Genomic DNA, 27,025 nt, shown 5'->3' on the forward strand with positions numbered 1-27,025 from the left:
AGACAGGCAGAGGACGAGATAAGCACAGGCAGACAGGCAATATCAGCATGAGGGCAGGAAAAGCAGAGCATTTCTGAACGGTGATGGCTGGTGTCACCTGGGTTTGTCTGACTTGGCATCCACCTCCTTTGCGCAGTATCCACCTACAGCCAGTCACACATTTCAGGACAAACCTCCTCTGTTTGAGCTACTCGAGCAATCATTATGCTGTCACCATATCCCCTCTAAGGTGACAAGACTTGAGAAGTGGGAATGACGACCTTCTGGCACTTTGCGCAGCACTGCACACTGCAAGGCTTGAGGACTTCCTTGGAGCAGGACCAGCCTAAACGGCAGGGAAAGACTAGGCAGCAGCAGCAGCATGGCCCCAGGAAATCTCAGTTTTGCTGACGTGCTCTCTGCCTGTCTGAAAAGGACGCTTATAGGATAAAGGGCATGATGCAGAATGTTCTGCTACAGAGCTCTCAGCTGTCTTCCCCAGAGCAAACCCACACCGAGGCTCTCTGCAGCAGCTACGGCGAGAGCCAAACGATCCCATGTGGCAAGGTCGGACCTCTGAGCTCCTCTGATGGAAGAAGAAAAAGAGAGGCTTGAGCTGGTCTTCACAATTCATCTGAGGCTTGAGAAAGTGTCAGTGGAGACAATTCTTGATCCCTCAATTGTCTCTATAGCAGAGCAGACTTTTGGTAAATTAACCAGAAGACGAAGTAAGAGTCTTCACAAATACATCAAGGATAGAAATAAACCTTGGGAGAAATGCTGAAATCTGATGGAACAAGAAAAATAGTGAAAACTCAAGAAGACTGAAACATCAGACCATTTTGGTTCAGGAAGACTCAGGGAAGAAATTAAATGGTCTTGAAAATATTTCTTTGCCTGACCAACTAACAAGAAAGGGAGGAGGGGCCTAATGCAGAAAGTGGACAGGTTCACATTCTCCTCCTAAATAGCATCTCCTTCTGCCACTGTCTGCGACAGCTAAGGGGGTATAAACTGAGCCCCCAAGTTAAAATATATAAACAAAATCCAGAAAACATTTCTTTCTGTTACCTGATCATTATTTTAAACATAATTTTATCTTTTTATGAACTTCTATAAAAGTTATTTTTCTTTTTGAAATGTGTTTGTGTAAGTAAATGTGTATTTCCGTGGCAACAAAGCTTGATGCTCCCACAATCACCTTGACATTATTTTATGAATACATCAGACATTCAATACGACAAATTAAAAAATGGCAATTACCAGTTAGAAATGGAAAATACTTTCTTAGAAGGTGGTTGAAAGCTATGAAATTACCTCTATATGAGTCAGAAACTATATTATTATTTTAGAAACAGGAACTCCTATTGAGGCAAAATACAAGCGCAGTGTTTTGATCTTGACTTCACAAAAACAGTGTCTATTTATCAGCTTGAAAAATATCCATCCAGTGTTCCCATCCAGAGAACAGATGGGGAAAGACATATGACAGTGCATCCACCACTGAGCAGTGCTAGAATCTCATCAATGGGATGAAAAATGTAAATAATTGAGTAGACTATGATATAACCAACCTGTTAAAACTCCAAGATTTACATATTATGTAGAGTGAATAAATAGAATGTTCTGTTTGCATGTAGTTTACAGTTTAGAACATCTATTGTTCACAAAAAATTTTAAAAGCACCTCTAAAGTAAATTTGTTTCAAAGTACTCATGCTATTATTTTCAGGAAAAACAAAACAAACCAAACCACACACAGATTCTTACCTTAAATTGCAGAATATTAGAATTTTCATGCTTTTACCTGGCCTTTTTATCAGAGTTAAAAGTTACATGAACCTCAGAATCACCTTGACTGGAAAAGACTTTTAAGATCATTGAGTCCAATCGTTACCTAACCCTGACAAGTCCTCGACTAAACCATATCCCCAAGCACTATGTCCACCTGACTCTTAAGTACCTGCAGAGATGGGGACTCCACCAGTGCCCTGGGCAACCTGTTCCAACGCCTGATAATCTTTTCAGTGAACAAAGTCTTCCTAATATCCAAACTAAACCTCCCTTGGTGCAACTTGAGGCCATTTCCTTTTGTCCTATCACTTGTTACTTTGTTGAGCAGACTGATCCTCACCTCTCTACAACCTCCTTTAAGGTGGTTGTAGAGAGCAATAAGGTCTCCCCTCAGCCTCCCATTCCTTACAGATAGCTTTCCTCAATTAAACAGTACCATATTCCACAAATAAATGTTGCTACAGTAATTAGGGCAACATGTGGAGCACAGTATAAGCAAAAATTAATAAGGATACCTGAATCTAGCACTTCAAAAGCAGATAGTCCACATTATCTAATTTGCATGTTAAATAGTACCTTACTGCTGTATGAGCTGTCACAATCTGCCCTATGCATTTAAATTTTTATGGAGGCACATTACCTTCTTATTGTTCTTTAAATACTTTTTTTCCCCTCAAAGTAATAAAGTCTGTGGTATCTCGATCACCACATCTGCTAATTATGACTAAATAAAAGGTGTTAATTTTCAACATATTTATATAAACTGCTTTCAAGTACTGTACCAAATGTAATAGTCACAACATGCAGTTTGGATTGAATCAAGTGACAATGAAGCTAAACATTAAGATATGCACTGTTCCCATGTTAATCAAATTAAACCTGAGGACCAGTGTCTCTTGTGACGAGCAGTAGCAGCTTCTTCCAATACTCTCTGATCTATATTAGCTGTGAAATACATTATTTTAATAAAAAAGTATATTCTGGTAACGCAGATGTTATAGTTTAATTCGTATTCCAAATATTCACAAATATGACTCCTGATTCTTTGTTTAATAGGCTTGATGTTTGCCAACATAGTTTCAAAAGAATAAAAAAAAATTTAATTCCATAGCTAAAACCATTTACCTAAGCCACGAGTAACAAGGACACAGCACATAGCTTACAAACTGAAATCAAACCCATCAGGTACCATTTGTTACTCCTGGATTCTTTTTTTGTTAGAATGTTTTACCAGTTGGAGAATTAATATAAATATATACCTGAAATTCCCTGATCAAACACTTGCCTATATGGATATAACAGTACCTTTATTGGCATAAAACACAATATGGGGTTATCTGCACATGTGAATGGCTATCCTTAGCATTCCAGCATTATCTAAATAAAATAATAAAACCAGAAATAATAAATACAAAGATGAAGGACACAACAGAATATATTTCTTTTCCCATCGTCATGCCACCTATTAATAAATGATGAACACTCACATCTGTACAAAATAGCATTTAAAATGGCTGTAAAAGACAGGCAGGTGCAGGCTGTGTTAGCAGAGGAATTTATTTTGAGCGTATGAGCAGTGGCAAATAAACAAGCTATAAGGTTATTAAAGCTATCCATTAGTGTGCCTGTCCAGCAGGGTTAATGTGTGTTTACTAAAGAGTGCAAAAGAGTGTATTTTTCTAACTCCACAGATAAGTGCAATTCAGAGTATACTATGACTTTGGATCCAGCACCCCTGTCTAAAAATCAATTGCTGTAGTTGTTCATTCCTGTCACCCAGCTGCCAAGGTGGGAAGAGTGCCTACTCTAGGAATAATATACCTTCCCCAAAGTGAATGGGAATCTTATTTTTTGCTTTAGTCAAGTCAGAATGACAGCTGTGATCTTTTGCGTTTTTTCATGCTTGATTGGGTTCCTACAACCGCAGCTACTTTAAGTCACCATCCACACCATGTCCTGGACTAGGCAGGCCTGATCAAAGTCAGTCCTGTGATCTGAAGACTCATCAGTGGATGAAGCACATTAGGCACATTTTTGGAGCACACCTTTTTGATTTAGTTTCACTGAAAAGGGTGACAGTTCCTATCTTCATCTCTAAGAATTATTCCAGAAGTGCATTCCCACATCAAAATGCTGATGCAGAGAGACACAAAGTTTCTTGGGAAGGGAAGCCTCTTCATATCATACGTCAAGACGTAGATTAAACTGAATAACATGTATTGTTAAATGTACATGTGTGTATGTGTGTCTATAGTTTCACGCGACATTTCTCTGATGTAGATTTTTTTTTTTAACGAGGAAATTGGCATTTAAGAAGCTGCAAGCTGAAGATTCGGGGTTTCTCTTTTAATTTGCATTAGAATGCTGAACTATAATTTAACAAGAAGATCAAAACAGAAAACCAAACCACCTTACAAAAGCTGTCTTTCAGGCACATAGAGATTTAGAATACTTCTGTAAATTGCAGTCTTCAGGCTGATTAGACATTCACCATGACAGCATCACCACAGACAGAAACCTAGAGGGGTTTTTTTTAGCTATACCCTCACTCTGGATCTGTGTTTTTAACTTAAGTCAAATATATCTACATCTTCTGAAGAACATCTGTAGCTCAGTTGACAGACTGTTGGAAGGGCAATGTGATATCAGGCTATTCACACATTCCAACTAACTGAGGTCAGAAGGCACCTCTGGAAGTCATCTTGTCCCCTCTACTCCACACAGGGTTAGCTAAGGCCAACAACATACCGTGATCTTCTGTGGTGGTGCATGTGACCTTTCTAGAAGGCACTGCATATTCACCTTGCTTGCCCAAAGGTGGCCAAGCTGTAGTGAGGCAAGCAAAGATAAGGTAGTTGGTGGAACAATTAGCTCAGGCCCACGTTTCTAACTTGTCCTGAAGTTTGCATAGAAATACTTTGGTCTTAAAGTGTGGGCTTTGCTGTAAGCTCAAAATGAAGTACAGCTATGGCAGTAGAACATTCTGCACACAGATCTGCAGAAAAAAAATCCCATGTCTCATCTTCTGCTTAGTGTTCATGTGTATGGCTTTTCCCCTAACATATGTCCCCAGCTCCCAAAGTGCTGGGTACACTGAAAATTTATGCATGCTTTACATTTAATTTAAGCATTTCCATAGCAACTGCTAGATTTTAGGATGTTTTACTTTTCTCCCAAGATACAGAATATATTCTTCTCAGAACAATTTCCCAGGCTGTGTTTAGCCACATTTGTAAGACTTTCTACAATTCAATTTTCAATGAAAATTACCATATCATCTACCAGAAGCAAGAGTTTTAACAAACAGATTGACTTTTATGACTTCTTCCATGTCACTCTCTGTTTAAACAAGCAGTTCTGCATCAAATGGAGCTAATGAAGCTTCATTGCTCAGAATCAGTGTTTTTGACTGATAGATGCAGGGGTTTAATAAGGTCCAAGTCCCAAAAGGCATGTTCTTCACTTTTAGTATGTGTCTCCTCTCCTCCTCCTCTCTCCCTCTCTGTCTTTTACACTGATGCTCTACTGTTGGGAGAGTCTAAAGGATGAACACTTTTACCAGAATCCTGGTGAAACAAGGTTACCGGAAGATAGAACAAATATATGACTGTCTCTATGCTGCTAAGTCTGGAACAAAATTAAAGGGACTTAAGGCGATGTGTGGTACATCTAGCAGTAATGAACTGACGACCAATAATTCTGTATGGGTGACCCTAAACCACTTTTAAAAGCATCAGAGGTTGGAATAAAAAATACAATACCGGTAAAAGAGGAAACACATACACAAATAAAAATAAACAGGGGAGGTATGGGAAAGAAGATATTCCTCGCAAATTTTGACTTCTCATCTGCATTTTGCCTTTCTAAATGTCACTTATGAAAAGGATTCCACAACTGCAAGCTATTCTTCTTTGCTGTCTTTGTCTTTGTATTCGTATTTGCTGTCACAATAGCAAACTTTCATCATGTCTGATTCCTGTTCCAGGAGCACAGCTGGCGCAGCATGCATCTTTTCTACTGGTATGCCTCCATGAACAGTCAGCATAAAGCACAAATCTAACAGAGAGTAGGTGAATGAAGAATTTAAATTTGCCGTTGGGTTCTGCACACATTACCTTCATTTTGTGCAAGCAGTGAAGCCTAAGCCAGGTGGTGAACAATCAGGCTTCCTATCCTGTCAGGCAGCAACCTGATGCTTTACTTGCCTGATATGTCACATAAACCTGAGCTGCTATGTAAACAGCAATAAATAACAGAGAAGTGGGCGGTGGCACATTTGCATTTGAAACTTGCACACTTCTTTCAGTCTGATCACTCTCGTCTTAGAAGCAAGCGAGGCAGTAAAGAGAGAGGTACTCCCAGGATCCTGGCAGGCTCCAGGATATAACCATCAAATAAATCAATTAATTTAACCTAATGTAATTATCTGCTTTAGATGAAGAGTGACTTTAGCTTGCTGAATTCACTTATAAGATCAAACAGTTATCCTAATAAGTTTATACTGTTCTAAAGACGATAGTATTCTCAGCGGCCCCGGTACAAGTGCAGTGGCTTGAGTGGAGCTGCTCTACACTTACATAAATGAGAGAGGCTTTCAGTCAGGCAGCAAGGATTTGATTTCCAATTAAAAAAATAAGTCTTCAAAAATAAATCCTACCATTAGAATTACATTTAAACTGTTGTGTTACCTACAGTGAGCATGCACTTGTAGCACTGAAATGATGCTCAATTTATGGATAGAAATTTTAAGAACAGACCCCCAAAATCGAAGCCATTTCCTCTGGTTTCCACGCCCAATCTGCTGAAAATTGCCGTGTCCTTGGGAGTAGGAACTATGGAGAGGTTCACATCAAAGACTTAGGATATTAAATGTTACGACCTAAAGATCTTCTGGGTCTGGTTTTGAATTAGTTTTTGGGTTTTGGTGGGATTTTTTTGGTTTGGGTTTTCTGGATTTTTTTTTTGTAATAATAAGGAGGAACAATGTGAGACAGAGATTCATAAAATCCAAGCACTTGATTAAAGGGATGTGCGATTTTCAGCTCCTGATCATGCAAACAGAAAGGCCAAGGTAATTTTCTAAGAAACGTGATAAAATCCAGCAGAAAACCTTATAAATATGCATCCTATATTTCCACAGGTTATAAGAGTAAAGGGACTACCACTGCTGTGATTAGTATTTTGAGCCCTCTAATGCAGACAACTTGCTCCAAGGATGCAAACAGCAGATCAGATGGAGGGGTGCTGAGTCGGTGAACCCCAGGAGAGGTCGGGGAGCCCAGCTGCTCAACAGCAAACAAGGCTTAGGAAGTTCTCCCCTTGGAATGGGATGTGAACATCTGAAAAGTGTCAAGAGCTCTGGTTTCAGAAGCCTGCAAGGAGAAGTGGCAACTACACCAAGGTTGTGAGAAGGTTAATTTACACTTAGGTGCCTATGAGGAATCTAGGAAATTAAGAACTTAGATTAATCTGAGGTCCTGGCTTTGTATACTCACCTCCTGCAGTGCTTTGGCTATAGCTGGCCTTCCATGGATAATACACCACCATGTAACAAACACTAGAGCCACCTCACAACAACTCGTCTGCTGCCCACCAGCTTTCTCTCCTGCTTCCCTTGCCGCTATCCATCTTCTCCCGCTCAAAACAGATCCCCTCTTTGGCTCTGAGCATTTTGCAGGTAGCTAATTAATTTAATTCCTTGCATCCCAGGCGTTTGTGGGCACATTCTCTGTTTATGATTTCCTTCCTTCCTGGCGGAGGAGGTGAGAACTAAACAGCCAGGTTGCTACGAGGCTGAGAAAACCTGGGAAGCACTCAGGAGGCAGCCACATGGCCCGTATGGGCCGGGACGGCTCAGCCTGTGGGAGGCTGAGTGACAGGCATTCCTTTACTTGTGTATGTGGGAAAGAGAGAAGACTACAGAAACCTGGTAGTAACTGCCCACTGCATCCAGAGCTCCCCAAGCCAAACAGAAGCTATGATGTTTAACTTCAAAACTACTTGTGTAGTTTTATGTAGTTTTTTGTGTTAAATTTCTTAAACTTCAAAACTATATGTGTGAAACACAAAGTTTGCAGGTTTTGATGGCCTTCAGTCATAAAAAGTCTGCTGATTGTGTAATACCAAAGGAGACAAACAGCAACCAAAGCCAATAAACTCTTAATAATGTATTATTTCAGCTGTCCACACACATACTGGTCAAAAGTCACATTGGGATAGTATTTAGAGGAGAAATTTCCTTAGAAATTAAATGACTGCCTCAAGCAAAACCTAGTTCTGAGTACTAAGAAGAAGGCATGAATCTCAACTGAAAAAAAATTACTTCAGCTAAAATGAATTTGGACATTATTATTCTGAAACTATAAAGGCTACACAGAGTAACAGTAAAATAACCAAAGGTAGTAATTGATTTAATGATTTCAGTTCATGTTTATTTGCAGCTCAGTTCTCATTCCTAAAGCCAGTAGCAGAAGCTTGTTTTAGCAGTAACTAGAGTTGAGCCTTAAATAATAATTAAAAGCAATTTCCTTGGAGGAGAATAGATAAGGATACAATGCAAATCCTATTTATATCTATCACAAAAATTCAAACCCATCTCAAACACAGCCATTAGAGTGCGAAGAGCAAATGGGTATACAGACATGGGAATAAACAGCAAACAATTCTTTTAAATGTGTTAGATGGAGGATATTTTACGAAGTTATTCTCACCAGGACCAAAGACAACGAAACAGAACAATTAAGGCAGAGAGAACTGTCACAAAGATACTCGAGGCTGTATTTAAAAAGGGGACAGGAGTGCTGGATTTCACGGATGCATGTCCATCATTTTGATATCAGTGGCACCTGTGGGGCAGGCCATCTCTATAGGCACCTGAAACCTGTGACATCTCGGCTTTCTCCATCCTAACTCTTGTCTATCAGGACAGGGGAGACATGGGCTCCAAACTCTCTTCCACCTCATCAAACTTGAGCCAGCATCTTCCACTTGAGTACTCCAACCTGCTGGAGCACAACAGTGTTTAAAACCTCATACCCAAAGTGGGAAGAGAAAGCATGAGAGAAAAAGTCACCTCCTGGTGTACCCTACACCTTGCTGTACTGCTGTCAACTGAAGGATAGAAGATGCGGAAATAAGGCACTCGAAAAGCTAATTTGGGGTCAGGAATTCTATTAACTTGTGCAAGTACTTGAAAACAGACCTGGTCCTCCATGTGGGTGAGCAGTGGTAAAGGAGATAGGAGGAAGATGTCTAGCCAACAGCAGGGTATGCAGCTGAGGAAGGAGGTTAAAAAATGTTGAGATGGTGTAGTGGAATATGAAAATCACTGGCCACTGAGTCTCTCTAATCTTCTTCTATTTTTGGTCTAACGTTTCATTACACACGACAGAGAAATCAATCTTTTCAGCTGTTTTGCTGGCTTTAAGAAGGAGAAAAACAAGTTCAAAATGTGATATATGTCAAGATAAATTAAACACTGTATGACTCAAATAGCCAAGAAAGTAATAAAATAAAGAGGCACCATGGGCAACAACACTCTGAACTACCATCAACAGATCTCTTCTTATTTTTTAAATAAAATTATCTCTGGTGCCTATTTGTGCACAGTAAACTAATTTCTTCTAAATGAGAGTAATGCTGTCATGCATTCATATACTAGTCACTTTTTGAAAAGATGGTGACAGGAAGATGTATATGTACTGTCTACATTGACTTTTTGAAATCATTCGTTCAGTCAACAGCCAGTGCCTTTAATTTTGTTTCCTGAGGTTGAAGACAGCTTCTACAGCTAATCTTGACTTTAAGTCCTTAATATTCTAATCCTTCTCATACACGGACAACACTTGATTAGAGGTAAACTGTGTTTGGTAGAACATGAAACTGCTCAATTATCTGTCACTATTCAGCTGGCTGGCAAAAAGTGGAGGAAACCCATGTATTCTTCATGGGAATTTTGTAAGAATGAGAACTGTCATACATTTTAGCACTCCTCTTACTATAAAGCAATAAAAAATGATACCCTTTTAACCCTCCCCTACAGAGTGAAGAAATGATAACTTAAAATAAATAAATATTTGACTGAAATTTTCCCAGTCCCAACAGCAGAGCATCTCCAACACACCTTGAAGAAAAGAATGACGCCCCCATTCCTCTGGAGAGAGTCTGTGAAAGCGAAAGATCAAATGTATTGTCCAAACTCACAGAGGCACTAACTGCACTCCAGTGGATCTAACTGAACCCCGAGTTAGTTATCACACCATTATGCCAATCTGCTACCCTGGTTATCAATAACTTTGACGGTATTTTGTACTGAGCATCATAAGATCCCACCTGTACCTTGCTGCAAACAGTTTTTGATGGCATAAATCACAATTATTGAATTAATATCAAGGAAAAAATTGGTAGGAAACTAAGCTTCAACCTTACCTTTTGATAGCTAAAGTGCTTATGAGAACATGAGGTGAGGGGGTGGAAGGAATGACCTACTCGGAAGTGTCATGAGCACATATAAGTGGCACAGACTTCTGCTGTGGTAGTAAGTTGCTTCATTTACATAAAGATTTGGTTTATTGTTGCTCATAAGGTGCATTCAATTTCATTTAAGTGGACTTTAAATAGAACATTACAGAAAAAGTGAAGTCTTTATTGCTGTTGCTATTTTGAGGTAGCATGCATCTTTCACAAAGACAGGTGGGAATCTGCACCTAAATACATAATCTCTCACAGCGTTTTTTATTAATTTTTAGGTTAATTAATATATCTGCACTGCACCACAGCAAAGACAAAGGAACTGTCACTGTAAATAAGACCGAGCCCAGTTAGCTGCATCCAGAGGTGCTCTGCAAAGTGTACAACACTTGCCAACTAACCATATTTTCCAGGAATTCTGATTTTCTCCAAAGGAGTGGTAAAATCTGTACTACTTGTATAAAGGTTAGACTATTATTTTTTTTCTACTGCACCTTTTTCTTCTGTATTTCTTAGGCAAGTGAGTTCAACAGATTAATTATGCATCATCTGCAAAGTACATGCTTTTATCTTTTAAAAACATGCTGATAAGATTAAGGCTTCCGTTGACAGTTTGCTTATGTCACATTAGAAAGAGTAAATACTCACAGTTTGGCCTTTTTCACCATTAATTATTTTATATATTGCTGTCATATTAGCTCCTATGTCTTTTCTGAGATTTTAAAAAGCATCTGAACTAAACTCTTCTATGATTCTTTGTTTTCCTCCTGTTATTTGAAATTTCTGTCTTTTTTGCCTTCCCACATCTTCCACCTTCATCACAGTGTGCCACAGATATCTACCGCTATTATCAACTATAAAATTGCTCTTCAAAAAGGAAACTCTTACATTATGCTCCTCTTTGCTGCCCTTACCTCAGTCCTTTTAAATTGTCTGACAGCTCTCCTAAATTTAACTGAACTGATTAACTCCTGGTCAGCTGTAAATTTTGCTGCCTAAATATTCATGACAACTTTTATATAAACCTGTTAAGTAACTGATTTTCACACTGATTTTGAGGTATTTCATTGTTAGATCAAATCTACAAATTTTTCGGTTTGTTTCTAACTATAGATGTATGAAGCCAACCTTTCTGAATGGTTACCCACTTTTTGAACTAATGTAGCAGAACAAAAGCACAATCCTCTGACTTTCACTATTAAAACATAAGATAATAATACCCCAATGCACTTTTGGTAATGGAATAATGATTGCCTGGATCATCAGTTTATATAATATATAAAAATCCTTTTCTTGTGATATACTTACCACTTAATGTCTTATGGTAAGAGAAGCAGATACTGTAGGAAAATCTTTTGAAAATGTATGCTACTGCTCAACTCCATCTACATCCAGAGTTTGCTGCTCTTCATAATTTTTCTCAGGTATTCTTGAGAACAGAATATTTCAATATAATACGTGTATGCAGAAAGAGCTTTAAAGAAAACATAAAGGATGGGAACACTTTGCTGGTTTTGCAATGTCTGTGAGGAATGGTAATCTCATATTCTCTCAAAACACCTCAGGCCATTTCACGTTCTGCTGTACTTGAAAAGTTGAACTCCAAAGGTTTCCTCATTGACTACCACCCATTTTATTAGAGTTACACTTCCCTCTAAGCTTCCCACTTGAAAGTGGGAGGTTTGTCCTACAAAACTGTTTGAAAGTTTCTACCTTCTTCATATACGACTATTAGAGCATATAGGGATATATTTAGATTCTGTTTCGCACAACTGGATGTAGTGACTCACACTTTGTGGCTGTTCTCTTCATTTTCAAGGCACTTATTCCTGAAAAGTCTCATATACCGAGACTGTCAGCTAAATATTTCTAATATGCCTGAAAAGAATGGGCATCTTTTCAGAAACCCATCATTTGATAATTTGCCGGAGTCTACGCTAGTGTTGTATTTCACTGAATATTTCTATTTGGATTTTCATAATTTTTGGTCATAGGTGCAAAGTTAATGACATGATAAATCCAGGACCAAATTCATGCCTGACAGGAGCATAGATATATACTACTTTAAAGCAGGTCTCTCTTTATTCACAAAAAGCACCATCAATAATCATAGAATGGCCTAGGCTGGAAGGGACCTTAGAGATCATCTAGTCCAACCTCCCTGTTATGGGCAGGGATGCCACCTCTCAACTAGACCAGGCAACACACAGAGACTGAGGGGGAATCGAACCCGTGACCTTGGTGTTGGTCATTGCTGTCAGCACTGCTGCTCAAACCACTGAGCTAACCAGGCCCCTAAAGAAAAAGAAACCTTCAGGAAGCACTTAACTGAAATGAACTTCCCTATATTGAGTATTTAAAGCATACAGAAAAAAAGATGTTATGTTTAGGGATTGTTCTCCAGTCACCACAAATAACTTGTATTTTAAATATCTCACTGAACAGTCCATCAAGTCTGTAAGCACACCTCATTTAAGATTTTACCCGCTGGCTGGGCAAAAAAACTATGACAACCACAGCGGATTGTCTTGAAGAGCCCTTTCAGACTGAGATGGCACAACTCCACTTAAGCTGAATCTTAGATCTAAACAAAATTTAAGTAACTCCATAGAAAGGTCAAAAAAATCTTACACAAGTACAAATAAGCCTTAAAAATATTTAGCTTTTTTGTTATTTTTTTTAAAAAGAACAGTAGAGAAGCAGAAGTAACCTACTCTAGAGCACAGCCAGCCTTATACGAGGACGAGGCACTTCATGAGTTCCACTTGTCAGAACTTTCTGTGACTGTAATTATTTCTTCCCACTGTCAGCCATGCTGTAGACATGCCTGTGACAAGGAGATGAAACAATATTCTCCTGTGACTTTAGAGATCATTAGGTATAATCATGGCAAAGCTGCTTTATTGGAACAAATCCAGTTTAGCATGACACTGCTGGAGACCTCCTGAGACGGCTAGACCTCGGGGGTTTTCTCATGTAACTTACTGTGTCAATATCGCATTTGAGTATGTTTCTGACACACTGCTAGACAGTTTTCCCTGAAAACAATGTATCACTGGTTCACAGGAAAATTTTAGTTGAAAGAGACCTCGGGGACCTGCCTCTAGTTTAACCCACTGCTCAGAGCAGAGTCAGCTACGACATTGGACCCAGTTAGTCCTCCAGTCCAATCTCAAAATGGACGGGCACTGTACAACCTCTCTGAGCAACCTGTTTTAATGCAGGACTGTGCTCATCATGAAAAAGATAGTCTTTGTCTCTAGTCCAAGCCTCCTGTTTCAGCTTGTGCCTACTGCTTCTCATCCTCCCACTAGGCACTTCTGAGAAGCAGCTCACCCAATCTTCTGAATAACGTCCTCGTAGGTAGTTGAAGACTGATGCTAAAGTCACCCTGAATCTTCGTCTTCTCGGGGCTGAACAAGACCCATTCCCTCAGCCTTTCCTCTCAGGTCAAGTGCTCCAGCCGCTGCCACGTTGGTGCACCTCTGCTGAACTTGCTTCAGGAACAAGCTTATGAATGTTTAGATTGTGGTATTGCTTTCCTTTCATTTCAGTAATAGCACAGTTCTTTGCAAGTCCAAGAAAAGGCATTCCGAAAAAACTTGCAGGTTTTCGAATCACCAGTGATACAGAAGACATGCCAATTGAAATTGTAATCACACACATTTTAGACATCAACAGCAGGGATTATACGACTAATTAGACATCAACAGCAGGAAGTTTAGGACCACAAACTGCCTCTGTCCTAGTTTCTTGCTTCATCAGACTTAAGATCACATGCGATCTAACTCAGAAAATAATGTTAATTTTATAATCTCTGTTTAATGTGAATTATGGCTTTGACAGGTGGATGTACATGTTCGTAAAATCAGCAACTCTACTTGAATGCTCACAGTGAGCAGCTGATTCTGTGAGACAGAACTGCAATAAAAAGCTTCCGCACACAACAAACCATTTGAAAAGTACTAAGCAGTTAAGGTTTACTCTGGATCATCCACCATGGTTTATACTTTATCCAAGAGAAAGATTTTAAAAGTTGATATCCAACAGAAGAAATTATCTCTTTTGTTCCCGCAAACACTTTTGCTTGTTTCATTGTGTTTACAGTGCAAACAGTTAGCAATAAGGTTACCTAATAATTTGAAACATGATGAAAGGGCATGGTGAATTCTCTATCGATTTTTTTTCCAACAAGATGATGAGATGGCTTGTTAAAACGTCTTCTAGAGAAAGCAGCAGCTTATTTACTAAGTAGAGGAAATACAGTTACTGTTAGTCCGACATTCAGATTAGAAAAGCCTCTGACACAAAATATATTAATCTGAGAATGCATGTTTAAAAATTAAGAAAAACAAGACCATAAATGAGAGAATTCTGTTGAAGGATCAATATTTAAAAAATTGAGAAAATTGAAGAGGCTGGGTGTTAACTCTAGATGGACTTTTGTTCTACAAGTTGGGGCTTACCCTGCGCTTCCGCGGCTGCGCGCACCCTGCCAGACACTCATCCAGCCCTCAGCTGCCCTCATGTGCTCCTGAGAACAGCGAAAAAATGGACCCGAGGCAGAAAATGTACATCAGACCTTTACAGTGAGTGAGCAGCAAGATCAGAGAAGCCAGAGGTGTGCAACGCAACCAATCTGAGGATGCCTGAATTTCCAACACTCTCTTTAAATTCTGACGCAAAATACAGGTAGACCACTTTCTGAATGCTGTTTTTAAAATGTCAGTAGGAATATGAGAACTTAATAAAATATTCCTCACTTGGAATTAAGGCTGCTTGGAACTTAGCTGAATTGAACAAGATTCGAATCAAACATCCACATTTGATGTGGATCACATAGATTATTCTCCCTTTTTCTCTTACTTTGCCTAAAAAAAAGCAATTTTCTGTTAAAAAAAACCCATTTAATTTCCTCTTAGAGAGAGTACTGTTTCAGAAACTTGTTAAAAGATCAGTGCTAAAGAAAGCTTGGTCTCACTAAACTAAGAAGAGAGGATGGGTTCATTCAACTATTCAGGGATCAACAGCTCAGGAGCTCCAAGCTCAGATGTCTCCTTTGCTTGAGGGGATAGGAATTCCCAGTTCCTATCTCCCTTGAAAGTGCTTTACTCTGCTGCTGTAATAGCACTGTGCTTTGCTTTTTACCTGTTAATGTTCTTTCACTGTATTAATAGATCCTAAGTGTATTAATAGATACTAACTCATGTGGACACTGATGCACAAACTGCCTACCCAGCAAATGTCCCAGACACACATCTGGAGAATCAGTCTCAGACTGCTCTCATTTTTAGGGGGCATAATTATGTCAGTATTCAATGAATAATGAAACAACCTCAAAGGGGAAGACTGAGGAAGCCCTTGTTCAGGGCAATTACCGATACCTCCTCCAACCCCTGAGCCAGCAGGCAGGAAGATACAAAATTCCCTTCTCTAGCTCAAGCATGCACCTATACGAAGCATTTATTTATTTTATTCCACATGAAACTATGTGGTGAACTCAGTTTACATCTATAAGATACTTCAGAGCAAGCAAATTTGCACTTCAGAGTGATTCCCCTTTTTTTTTGGGCAGAAACAGTTTGTCCAGCTACATCATAACAATAAGCTTTGTTAGTGAATACTGTTTGGCAAAGAATAAGCGTAATTGCATGCCTAGAAAACTAAACACAAAAACAAAACAAAGAAAAAAACAGCAAAGATTTTGCAAACAGAAATCTTAAGAATAATAAATGGAAGGAGACTGCAAATAGAGCATTTTGAGTTCTGTGAATATAGCAAAGCACTGCTGCTAATACCCACCGGGTGGCTCTCCAGTCTGGAGCACAGCAGACTGTAAAAATCCCTTTTCATAGGAGAAAGGGGTTTGTGCATATCCAGAATCACTAAGATTCTGAATCTAAATATCCACCTCAGCTGCTGAACAGATGCTCAGCCTAGAATATGGTGTGAAAGCCACACACTCAATTTGTCTATTTATTTTAAGACTGTTATATTTGCATCATTGTTCTAGATCTGAAAGGACTGTAGCTCCTTGCTTATACTCAACTCCACAGCCTGCAGTATGCAAACAAGGTGTATGACTGAGCTTGCTGGATGCCCCTCTACTGCAAAAAAACAATACAGCTGAAGTCTTACGCATCACCAATATCCTAGTTATGGGATCATACAATCTGACCTTTAAACCATGGTTTTCCTTGGTGGCTGAAACTTATATTTCTCTTAAAATCTTTTCTATCTCTGCCCATGACTGCTTAAACTATTTCTGTGATTTCTCTGAAATAAAGGTCCCATCCCCTAATCATGGAATATTATGGTGGCAGGCCTTTATAAGATGCTGTTTTCTTCCCCATCCCTGCATATCTAAGATAATAAAGGAGAAAATTGTCTTTATGTGGGCCCAGATCCTGCTTTAACTGAAGGGCACTGCAGAATGGATCGTTTCACCAACTTGAAAAGGTCTTCTTCACCATATTAGAGGAAGGCACAGTTCCTAAACTCTGATCGCTTCACTTTTTCATACCTCACGGCACGACACCATCTTTTCCCCTCTGCCTGTTTAACAACAAGATTTTAACACTGAGAAACAAGCTTCTTCTGAGAGCAACAGCAGTGGAGACACAATTATGTTTGTTTTCTTTCTCATCCTAAATTTTTTTCTTTTTTTTTTCTATCGATTCTTCATAATGCTGGCACCCGGACAAAGAAAAAGCACTTTGCAGCCTGGCATTGCCTCTTTGTGGGGTTATTACATAGTCCTCATTCCAATCTTTACAGAGCAGCTACTTGTAATGTAAAATGCTATCACCAAAGCACGCTAACAAAAAGAGATTAATTTACTAGATAAACCAAAGCTATTCTTACAAAACCAGGAGTATTTACTGATACTACGGGACTGCTGTGAAATAAACTAAAGTGGTGAGTATGTGAGGAGATAATCCCTAAACCAGCTCACAGGTGCTGTTCTTTTTTCCTCAAAATTCAACTTCAAATTTCATAATCCAGGGAAACTTGAATCTATCCTCTAGGTATAATGTGTTATATAATGACCATGTATTTAGAGAGAGTATATATTTATAAATCGCCTTCATATTATTTTCTTCAAAGTAAGAAGACTCCTAAATTCAATGCTAAAATGAGGAGCACATACTCCCCACAGCTGAAGACCAAGTTCTGGCTTGCCCGCTTCATTGCTTAAAGTCTCATTACCTTGCTATATTTTACTGGGTGCATCATGAAGAATCATCATTCTGGCATGCTGATGTTGCACACAAGGAAGTGGAAAGCACACAGGCAATCTCTTGGGGAAGAGACACAATCGCGCTCTTCTCCACTCAAGGATGCTAAGAGAGAGAGAATGTGGCCATGGCAACAGCAAAGGGATGGATGGAGCCTGCCTCCTTGGTAATGCAGAGAAATCCCTCTGCCAAACAGCACATATGTCGCAGATGGTGGTAGCATGGGTGACCCAGGGATACTTTCTGCCAGCAGCAAGCATGTTTCCACACACACGCCTGAGCCCACTCTACGGAATGACAGTTGCCAGGATTTTAAAGAAATGCAAGAATTACCTCCCAATGCTCTGTTCTTCCTCGAGATGCAAGGGGCAAAGCAAAATGCGGTACTTCAAAACTTCAGTTATGTGCCTAGTTTATCACTACTTCCATTTCAGTTTATGTATTTGTAAAATATATCTGGTATTGACTTCACAGGCACTTAAACAAAAGCGGTATGGGTTTTTTTGCCCCCTTTTTTTTTTTACATTTACAATAAGAAGGCTACATATGTCCTAAGGCTAGCTAAAGTGACAATGAACAAAGCAGCAGTTCCGTATTTTTTTTAAATATGCAATGAAAAGCATACTGTGTAATGTCAGGAATTGGCTTGCTTCTAATTTCAAAGAAGCATGGCCATGACAGATATGTTAATCACGAGAAGTATCCTGTTGAAATTAATAAGACAAAGAAGCCATTTTGAATAAAGTAAAAATTTTTAAGGAAAGGAGATAAGAAAGCCATGAAAATGCTCAAAAGCATGAAGTTCATGATAACATCATCAAAACTGCAAGGCAGTATGCTGATCTTTCTTATGTGCTGTGACTCAAACCCAGCTGGACTTATGGATATAAACTTAACCATCTTTAATATTATGTGGTATTATTTCTGAAGCCAGAACACTATTTTTTTATTTTTTGGTTTTTCGGTGCTTTTAAACTTGTGATATGGATGTACTAACATGGTTTTTGCATTCATTCTTCTTGTTGTTTTGCATTGCCATGAGGAAAAATAGCAGAAGAAAAACTTTCTGCAATTCTAATCGTTACCAACTCAGTGACCCTTGGGTTTTGTGTTCACAAAAAACTCTGAATGTGGGTCAAGTTCAGACTTGCTTCTTTTTGCCTTGAGGCATTTTTCTGCAAGGCTAAGCCTATGGGGCAGAAGCACATAACATTATACTCAGACAGCTATTTATAGTGATTAAAGGCTTTTTTTTTTAACAATGAAAGCATTAAAATTTGCAGAATAATTGTGTTATGCAGCAAAGATTACACAGAACGTGCGGAAACAGCATCTTTTTCATGACTGCACTTGTCTTCTGTCCTTGATAGTAACAGCTTATTTGTTTTATTATTTTTCATAGGGATTTCTGAGTGCCTGAAATGCAATCCCAGTATTTTTCACACAATTCCAGCAGCAGCCTGACGTGGAAGTTCTTACAATCAGATCAAACACAATGAATGCAATATTTTAATAGTAGGAAAGACTAATCATGTAGGAAGCACTGTTTTGTAGTGTGAGCACTACTAGGCAGCAAACGTTAGAGCAAATTACCACAAAGAATGAACAAAATTGGGTTTTGTGCACTTATCAAATGCTTTTTCCAGTCCCTGCTGCTGTTCATTGTATCTCTGGGAGATGCTCTCATAAAAAACGGAGCTGGGGAATTTCATGTCTCCAGCTAACAGAGCAGTATCAGAGAGGTTGATATCTGTCAATAAAACTGATATTTACAGCAGAACAACATATGATGGAAACCAAGATATAGAGGAGTCTGAATTACCCTTGGTATCCCAAACACGGAGAAAGAGTGGAACCCTCCTAACAGGATGAGGCTTGCCCGTTGATCCAGGAAGATAAGCATTTGAAAAGAGGCTATCAAAAGCCACTCATGAGCAGTCTTTTTATTCCAAAGCAATCTTCCTAGAGGATACAGGAAATCAAGTCTTCATTGATAATGTTTACTTTGTAAAGGAGTCATGTGGGCCAGATTATCAGAACCACTTCTCACAATTCAACCAACAGTGAAGAGGCACAGTTTTTTCCAGCAAGGGATTCTAGTGGTACTAAACAGTTCATTATCATCACAAATACAGTAGTATCCCACCATTCATAGCAAAGGAAACATGTTAGAAAGAGCTATAGTTTTCTTGAGCTCTGCTTAGTTTGGCAAGCAACTCCTTTAGGCCTATTGCTAATGAGCCGTCTTCAGAAGAACATTGAATTCTGCAAACGCCATAACCTATGCAGAACGATCCCCAGAACAAGGAACATGGCAGCCTCAGCCATGATCATCACGAACACAAAAATAAGCTTGTTACAGAAAGTTACTTTGTTCTATGAAAGAAAAAGCTGATTCAGAACAAATGAAAATGTTAAAATAGCTTAATTTTTTCCACGACTTTTTTTTTTTCCCTCCACAGCCTCAGTAAAGATCCCACAGCAGTGCCTTCCTTATTAAAGCTGTATAATTTTTTCCCTTGAATTATAAAGCTGATTTTTTTCTGCATAGAGTATAACATACAGGTTATGCAGAGACACAGAATTTCTGTGTGTGTGAACTATATCTTAATTATTGATTTTAAAAATAACTTATATTTGTAAATATGGATTTGTTTCCTCCTATCTGACCTATTGTGTAGTTGTTTAGGTAATAATAAATAGTTGACTAGATATCATTCACAATTTTGGTGCTATTGAAAGTCATTTTCAGACACCTCTGATTGTGTTCTTGAAAAAATTATGCTGTCAGCAAGAACAATTATGAGTGACTGTTTCTTTCTCCTGTCATTCTGATTATATTCACTGTTTCCCTTTAGTTTTCTCTCCTTGCTGGATGGAAAGAGGAAAATTACCCTCGCTCTCAATTAATTTTCTCTCTCTGCAAATTAAACTTCCTGAAAAATGTTCCCTTAAAAATGAACTTATTACTTCTGCAACAGCAGTCTGCACCCAGATCATCTCACTTCACTCTCTCTCACAAATATCCAGGAGTCCCACACGGTTTCACTTCATTATGTCCAACTAAGGCATTAGGATGGTTATGAAGAAATAGGCAAGTTCAGAATAAGGAGGCATTTTTTTTGAGAACTGATCCCTACTACAAAGTAGGAGTCTGCTATTTGAAAGATACTGTCTGACAATGTGGAGCTACACCAGCATGTGAGATGCTAAAAGTTATAGTCTGCTTGCTGATGAGACAGAAAAGGGTAAGTGACATTTGACTAGCAAGATCATTGACCTGAACAGTCTCAACATTGTGGACATGTAACCTCTATGCATTATACAAAAAAAAAATTAAAAAAAAAAATCACATTTTTCTACAAAGGCTTGAAAATGCCTGAAACACAACGTGTTTGGAAACAGTTCCCAGCAGAATTTGCTCTATAACCTCTAAAAGAATTAAGGTGAGGTTGACTGGCCTGTGGTTTCCTAGATCCTTCTGCTCCCCCTTACTGAAGGTAGTGTTGACTTCTGGTTTTTCAGTCCTATGGAATCTCTCCCACTCACCATGGTCTTCCAAAGATAATCAAGAATGGCCTCACAACAACATCAACCAGCTCCCATAGTCCTCAGGGATGCATTCAGTGAGTCCCACAGCTTTGAATACGTTCACTTTGTTTAATGTTCTCTAACGTGACCCTCCTAATTGAGGGTAAATTTTCATTGCTCTAGCCTTTCCCACTGCTTCCAGGGGCCTGCATTTCCTCAGGACAGATTTTATCAGTGAAGGCTGAGGTGAAGGCAGCACTGGATACCTCATCCTTTTCCATGTCTTCTGTCACCAGGTCTTCCACCCCACTCAGTGTCAGGCCCTCATTTGCCCTAATCTCCCTGTTGATGTATCTGTAGAAGTCCTTCATGTTGTCCTTTCTGTTTCTCCCAAGATTCAACTGCATATGGGCTTTAGTCTTCTTAACATCATTCCTGCACATTCAGAGAGAGTCTCTATATGCCTCTGGTTTCACCTCTCACAGTTTTCACTTCTCGTGCAACTTCTTTTTAAGTCTAAGTTGAGTCAGGAGCTCCTTCTTATCAGTGCAGGCCTCCTGCCATTTGGCTTGATTTCTTCCACATTGGCATGGCTCACTGTTATGCTTGGAGGAGCTAATCCCTGAAAATCAGCCAGCTCTCCTGGTCTGCTCTTCTCTCTATGACCATCTCCTGTGGGATCCTTCCAAGCAGATCCCTCATCAGGCCAAAATCTGCTGTCCTGTAACCCAGAGTTGTACTCTCCTATTTTCTGCCTTTTCTTCGCTCAGGATTGGGATCTCCACCACCTCATGGTTACTGCAGCCAGGGTTGTGCCCAACTTTCATATTCCCAAGCCTTCCTTGCTGGCAAGCATCCAGTCCAATGGAGTTTTGGCCATTGTTGGATCACCAGTCACCACTGCTAAGAAGTTCTCACCAACGCAGGTGAATCCCCAGGAATAATGAAATATGTTGCCATCTAGCACATATTGGGTCTCCCAACAGAACCAGGACTTCTGAACATGAGGCTTCTTCCCCATGCCTGAAGACCTTCTTCCTGATCAGGCAGTCTGTAGCAGATGTCTGCCGTAACATGGTCTGCCCTCTAATCCTAACCCTTAAACTGTTGACTGGCTCATCCTCTGTGTCAGGGCAAGGCTGCATGAACTCCTGCTAGCTCTCACAAAAATTGAGACACCCCCACAACCTTCCTCACCCATCCTTACTAAAGAGCACGTGTTCATCCACTGCAGCACACTGGTTGTGGGAGCCCTCCCATCAAGTCTACAAGGTCATAATTGTGCAGCTGCATGCATTTTGATTCCTCCTCTTTTTGTCCCAAGCTAGTGTAAAGGCATTTCAGAGAGGTGCTCCATCCTGCTGGTTTCACAGAAAGTATGACAGCTCCCTCCATGACGCTGTCCTCTTGGCACTTCCCTGTTTGTATGCATGGCTTGAAGTGGGCTTCCTTCAACCTGCTTTGTCACTCTTAAGCTCTGGCTTGTCTACCATACCCTTTGCATTTTCTTGCCAATGCAGCCCACCACCTCCTCAATGGACTGTAGGTCATCATCCCCCTTCACCCCCTCATTCCTAGCTCCAACATCTCCTCAGCAGGCTTTGCTGACAGTCTGTTGGCAGAGATGCTTTTGCCTGAATCCACCTAAGAGCTGTTTTCTAGAATCCACCCAAGTACTAATTTCAGACATTTGCATTACTAAGTAGAAGTCGCACAAAGCCAGGCTGAAAGAAATCTCCGAGACAGGATGAAGTATACCGAGCTCACTCTTGATTACACATTCATCTAACATGTCCTCAGGAATCTCCAGTGAAGGAGACTGCACGGTTAGCATGTTCCAGCACAATCTGTCCCCACGTTTACTTTTTCTTAGCATCTAACTTAACTCTTTCTTGGGTAAACTCTGCTAACTACCTTTGTCCTATCCTCTGTGGATAGTAGGAAATTCTGATTTCTCATCATTATAATAACCTTAGTATTTCACTGTTCTTTTTATGACAAGCTTTCTTGTGTTTGTTTAGTTTAGAACAAAGAAAACACAACAAATCAGCAAATTCTTAACTTCCCTCACAAGCTATTTTCTAAACCTCTCATACCTTTTCTGACTGTCCTCTGGACTCTTAGCTATTTGACTAGCTTGTCCTGAAATCCAAGCAGCCAACATAATGATCTAGTTAAAATGTCATGTGTAAAACAAAATACCTCCCATTTGCCATGCTTTACATCCAGACATTGTAATTCATCTACCCCTCCTTTTTAACAGCAGTATTAAACTGTAGTTTCATATATAAATTGTGATCCACCCCTGCTCCTTGGTACGGTATTATCACACTTATTATAGATTCTCTGTTTGGAGATTTTATTCTTCCTTAGTAACTGTAGCACTTATTTCATATTTACTTATTGTAATTTCATTGATTTCAGACCACTTATTCAAACTACCATGACTTCTGAATTTTAATCCTGTCCTCTAAAATATTCCCTTCTTATCAGTGGGAAGAAAATCCCAGCTTTTTGACAAGCATGTTCTGCTCATTAATGAAACAGGAACAAAGCAGAGGAAAAGGCTGTAAAGCACATTATATAAAACAGCTTCCCAATTTGACAATGAACTGTCATAACTATTTTTCAGCACATTTCTGCAACAAGTGGGTGCACCCACCAGATGGCAATTTCATCCAGAACACTTCCCTAAGTCGCTTATGAGAATGTAACTGGTAGTGTGTCAAAAGCCTTACTGAAGTCCAAATATATCACACCCACTGCTTTTTTTTCTGTCCACAGGTCAGTTACACTGCCAAAAGAGAAAACAGATTGATTTGACTCGATCTATTCTTGATGAATTGATCTTGGCTGTTTCATATCACTTTGTTATTTTATTATGATTATTTAACATCTTATTTCAGTACCTTTTTGGCAATTGAAGGCAGGGTGACTGTTCTATAATTTATGTTTTATCATCAGCAATATTTTACCAAATTACGATCACTTCTATTGTAGTCAATGCAATCCTGAATGCCCAAGTTCAAAGTCAACAATTTATAATGTAATTGTAAATGTTACACACTTTTAGCTAAATCACAAATTCTAACAAGAACTTGTGTATCTCTGTCCATCTGCTCTTGTATTCGGGTTTGTTGTTTGTTTTTATACTACTGCAATTGTGTCTGCTCATTACCTGTTTCTTTGCTCTGTAAGAAAAAAATAATGAGGATTCTACAGAGACATTTCCGAATTCCCTCTCTGAATTAGGCCATAAATCCTTCTTCTTACCCTTCTTCAAAGTCCTCCTCAGAAAGATCTTCCTTCATGATTCTTACACAGAGTTAGCAAAACAGAAATAGCTTGCCATGGACTTGTTTGCAAACTCCTAACAATGATTGGCAACAGAAAGCGACCAACTGCATGTTTTATCCTTCCTTTGCCAGTTGTTTTTGCATGTCACACGTTGTTAAAGTTTAAGGCTGGGCCAGCCACTGATCCTCCTCCTCCCACCCTCCCCAGGGAGGATAACAGGGGAACCAGGGAGAGAAACTTTGAGGCTGGAAGAAAACTTGAATCAGTTTAACAAAAAAGAAAACAATACTAACAATAACAATGAAGATGTTGAAACTATGCACAGATATATATAAAAGTATGCAAATATATTCAAAGATAGAAGCAAACATGCCCATGACAGGGAGGTTGGATTAAATGATCTCTAAGGTCCCTTCCAACCTAGGCCATTCTATGATTTCTATGTTAATACAGAGCCCACATGTTCCAGATGGCAACTAAGTCACAAGCAGAAAAGTCTCAGACTGGACTTGGCAGCAGATGGGAGCACCCAAGCCCAGAGTCCCCAGGACAGTCCGCAAAACCAGAAAAGGAAGTCCTGGAGTGGCCGCATCACTCCCACCTGGGGAGGCAGGGAAAGACAACCTGTCCTGTTGAATGTTGCTCCTCTACAGTGTGAAAACAGAACACCAGCAGCACAGGGAAAAGCCACCAAAGAGCCAATGGCAATACCTCCAGCACAGCAGGCACCAAAATAGCCATAGGCTCTTCTTAGGGGCCCTTATATACTGAGAACCATGGGAAGGAACATCATGATTGGTCCATTTGGGTCACCTGACCCATCCTTAACTCTCCATAGGCACAGCTGCCCCTCCTCCCTGACTGTGATTGCCATGTGGTCCAGGCAGCCTTAGGGAACTTTTATCATGGTGCTCTCAAACCAGGAGACAAGTGTTCAGGAATTCAAACCATCTCACTGTTTGGAGACAGGACTAAACAAGGAATGCAGCAGAATCTATCTACAGCAATCTCACTTATAGATTCACTTTTACCTCTGAACTTTTTCTTCATGTTCAGCCTGACTAAACAAACATGGAGCAAGGAATTTGGGATTTCTGAGGGACAGAAGTTTTAATTAGAGCAATTAATGCAGCACAGCAAAGGATTGTGAGAAATAAGAAAACAGAAAGTGCTTCAGCCTTGAGACAATATTGCTTAAAAGTGTTACTCATACAAAAATCTTATAGTAATAAGGTTTTTATAAAAAATCTTAAGGTTTTATAAAAAATCTGGATGTTTTGAATGTCAGCTTAGACCATTACATTATGGTCTTAACCATGGTTTGGAACAGTGCCCCCTTACTGTGTGACTCCCAGGACTCCTCCGGGTGGAGTAAGGCAGGCAAGGAGTTTTCTGAGGTACACAGTCTTACAGCTTCATCTTGTTTGAAGCTGCTGGTCAAGTGGAACACATTACCCAATGCTTGGATGAACTTAGCACTCAGGCGCTACACTGGTAACCAAGTCAGAGGCAACACAGTCCCAATTCACATCAGCAGCTTATTTTTAACAGGAGAAACTCCTTTTTGTAACACAGGGTCTTCTTCTGGTTGGCCAGGCTGCTCCTGCACTTTAACACAGAGACCAGCTCACTCGCCCCTGCTGCTCCCTCTTCACTGCAGGATTTGCCAAAATACGGTCAATGTAATAGACTTTTCTGAAAGAGCTTGCCTGTGATGCCTAAAATGTTGAAACCTGGTTACATGAAAGGATGAGTAGGAGTTAAGCCTGTTACACCACTATCCTCAGCACTGCCGTACTGGCCTCCAGTGAGCTCCTGGGTGGAAATGAAAGGGGCAATTTAAGCCTATAAAGCCCTAAATAGTGTGACAAGGATCTAAATAATAACAGCAAAAGCCACTACCAAAATCATTATTCCGTACTGTCGCCTCTGAGGGTACCAGAAAAGCAGAGTCTCTGCAGAAGATGTGACAGGCAGCTAGCATCTTGCCCTGAGAGATCTTCAGTTTTACTCTCCTCACCCACGCCATTTGTCAACTTTTAGCATGCTGTAACAACCAATATTCTTCTTCTTGTATTTCAGAGGAAAATGCAAGATCAAAGTTAGAGAAGGTGGGGAATAACTGATGTAAGAATACAATACAAAGCAGAATTACGTATTACAACTTACCCAGTTAGAGCACAGACATACGTGGGCACCTATAACTATGGCAGCAAATCCATGTGTACATGCTTTTCTGTCCCAAAGACTATGAAAACTATCTGTCCCAACTGACAGATAAAAAAGTGTCAAATATAATCCAAACCTTCCTCAAACAAGTTAAATCACATTAATGCCAGTTCACAAGCATTTCCTCAGTCATGTTTCTCTCTCTTCAGATCTCAGACAAGTGATATAATGACAAAACCATTGATCAAAGTAAAATTTAACCGCCTATGGCTGAGATCAGAGAAAAAAGTAATCATTGCCAAATGAGAGAAGGCGCTTGCCTGTTAACAGACACACAAAAAACTTAGGTCTGTATTTGAAATACTGTGGACTTCACAAGTTGGGGAAAGACTTGCATGGCATTAACTGAGCACTGCTTGGCACTCAAGGGGACAGAAGCTGCAACAATTAAGCATTCAAAAGGCTTTACTGGTAACTTGAATTTGAAGTTTCAATTGCTGTTTTAATCACTGTTGGTGGCTAGGCATTCCTAGGAGACACACTGCCAGG

The 27,025-nt window shown here is 39.6% G+C and overlaps 1 protein-coding gene across 1 annotated transcript in view; it reads right to left on the minus strand.

The window, feature by feature from the left end:
* Positions 1-21,381, minus strand: part of LOC104278152 (gamma-aminobutyric acid type B receptor subunit 2-like) — a 73,481-nt gene extending 52,100 nt beyond the window's left edge. Inside the window, exon 1 of the mRNA XM_009875051.1 lies at positions 21,277-21,381. Within this exon, the coding sequence (XP_009873353.1) occupies positions 21,277-21,381 (105 nt within the window). The remainder of the gene's footprint in view (positions 1-21,276) is intronic.
* Between the last annotated feature and the right edge of the window lie 5,644 nt (positions 21,382-27,025).

Source organism: Apaloderma vittatum, unplaced genomic scaffold (assembly GCF_000703405.1).
Source record: "Apaloderma vittatum isolate BGI_N311 unplaced genomic scaffold, ASM70340v1 scaffold3368, whole genome shotgun sequence".
Taxonomy (NCBI): domain Eukaryota; kingdom Metazoa; phylum Chordata; class Aves; order Trogoniformes; family Trogonidae; genus Apaloderma; species Apaloderma vittatum.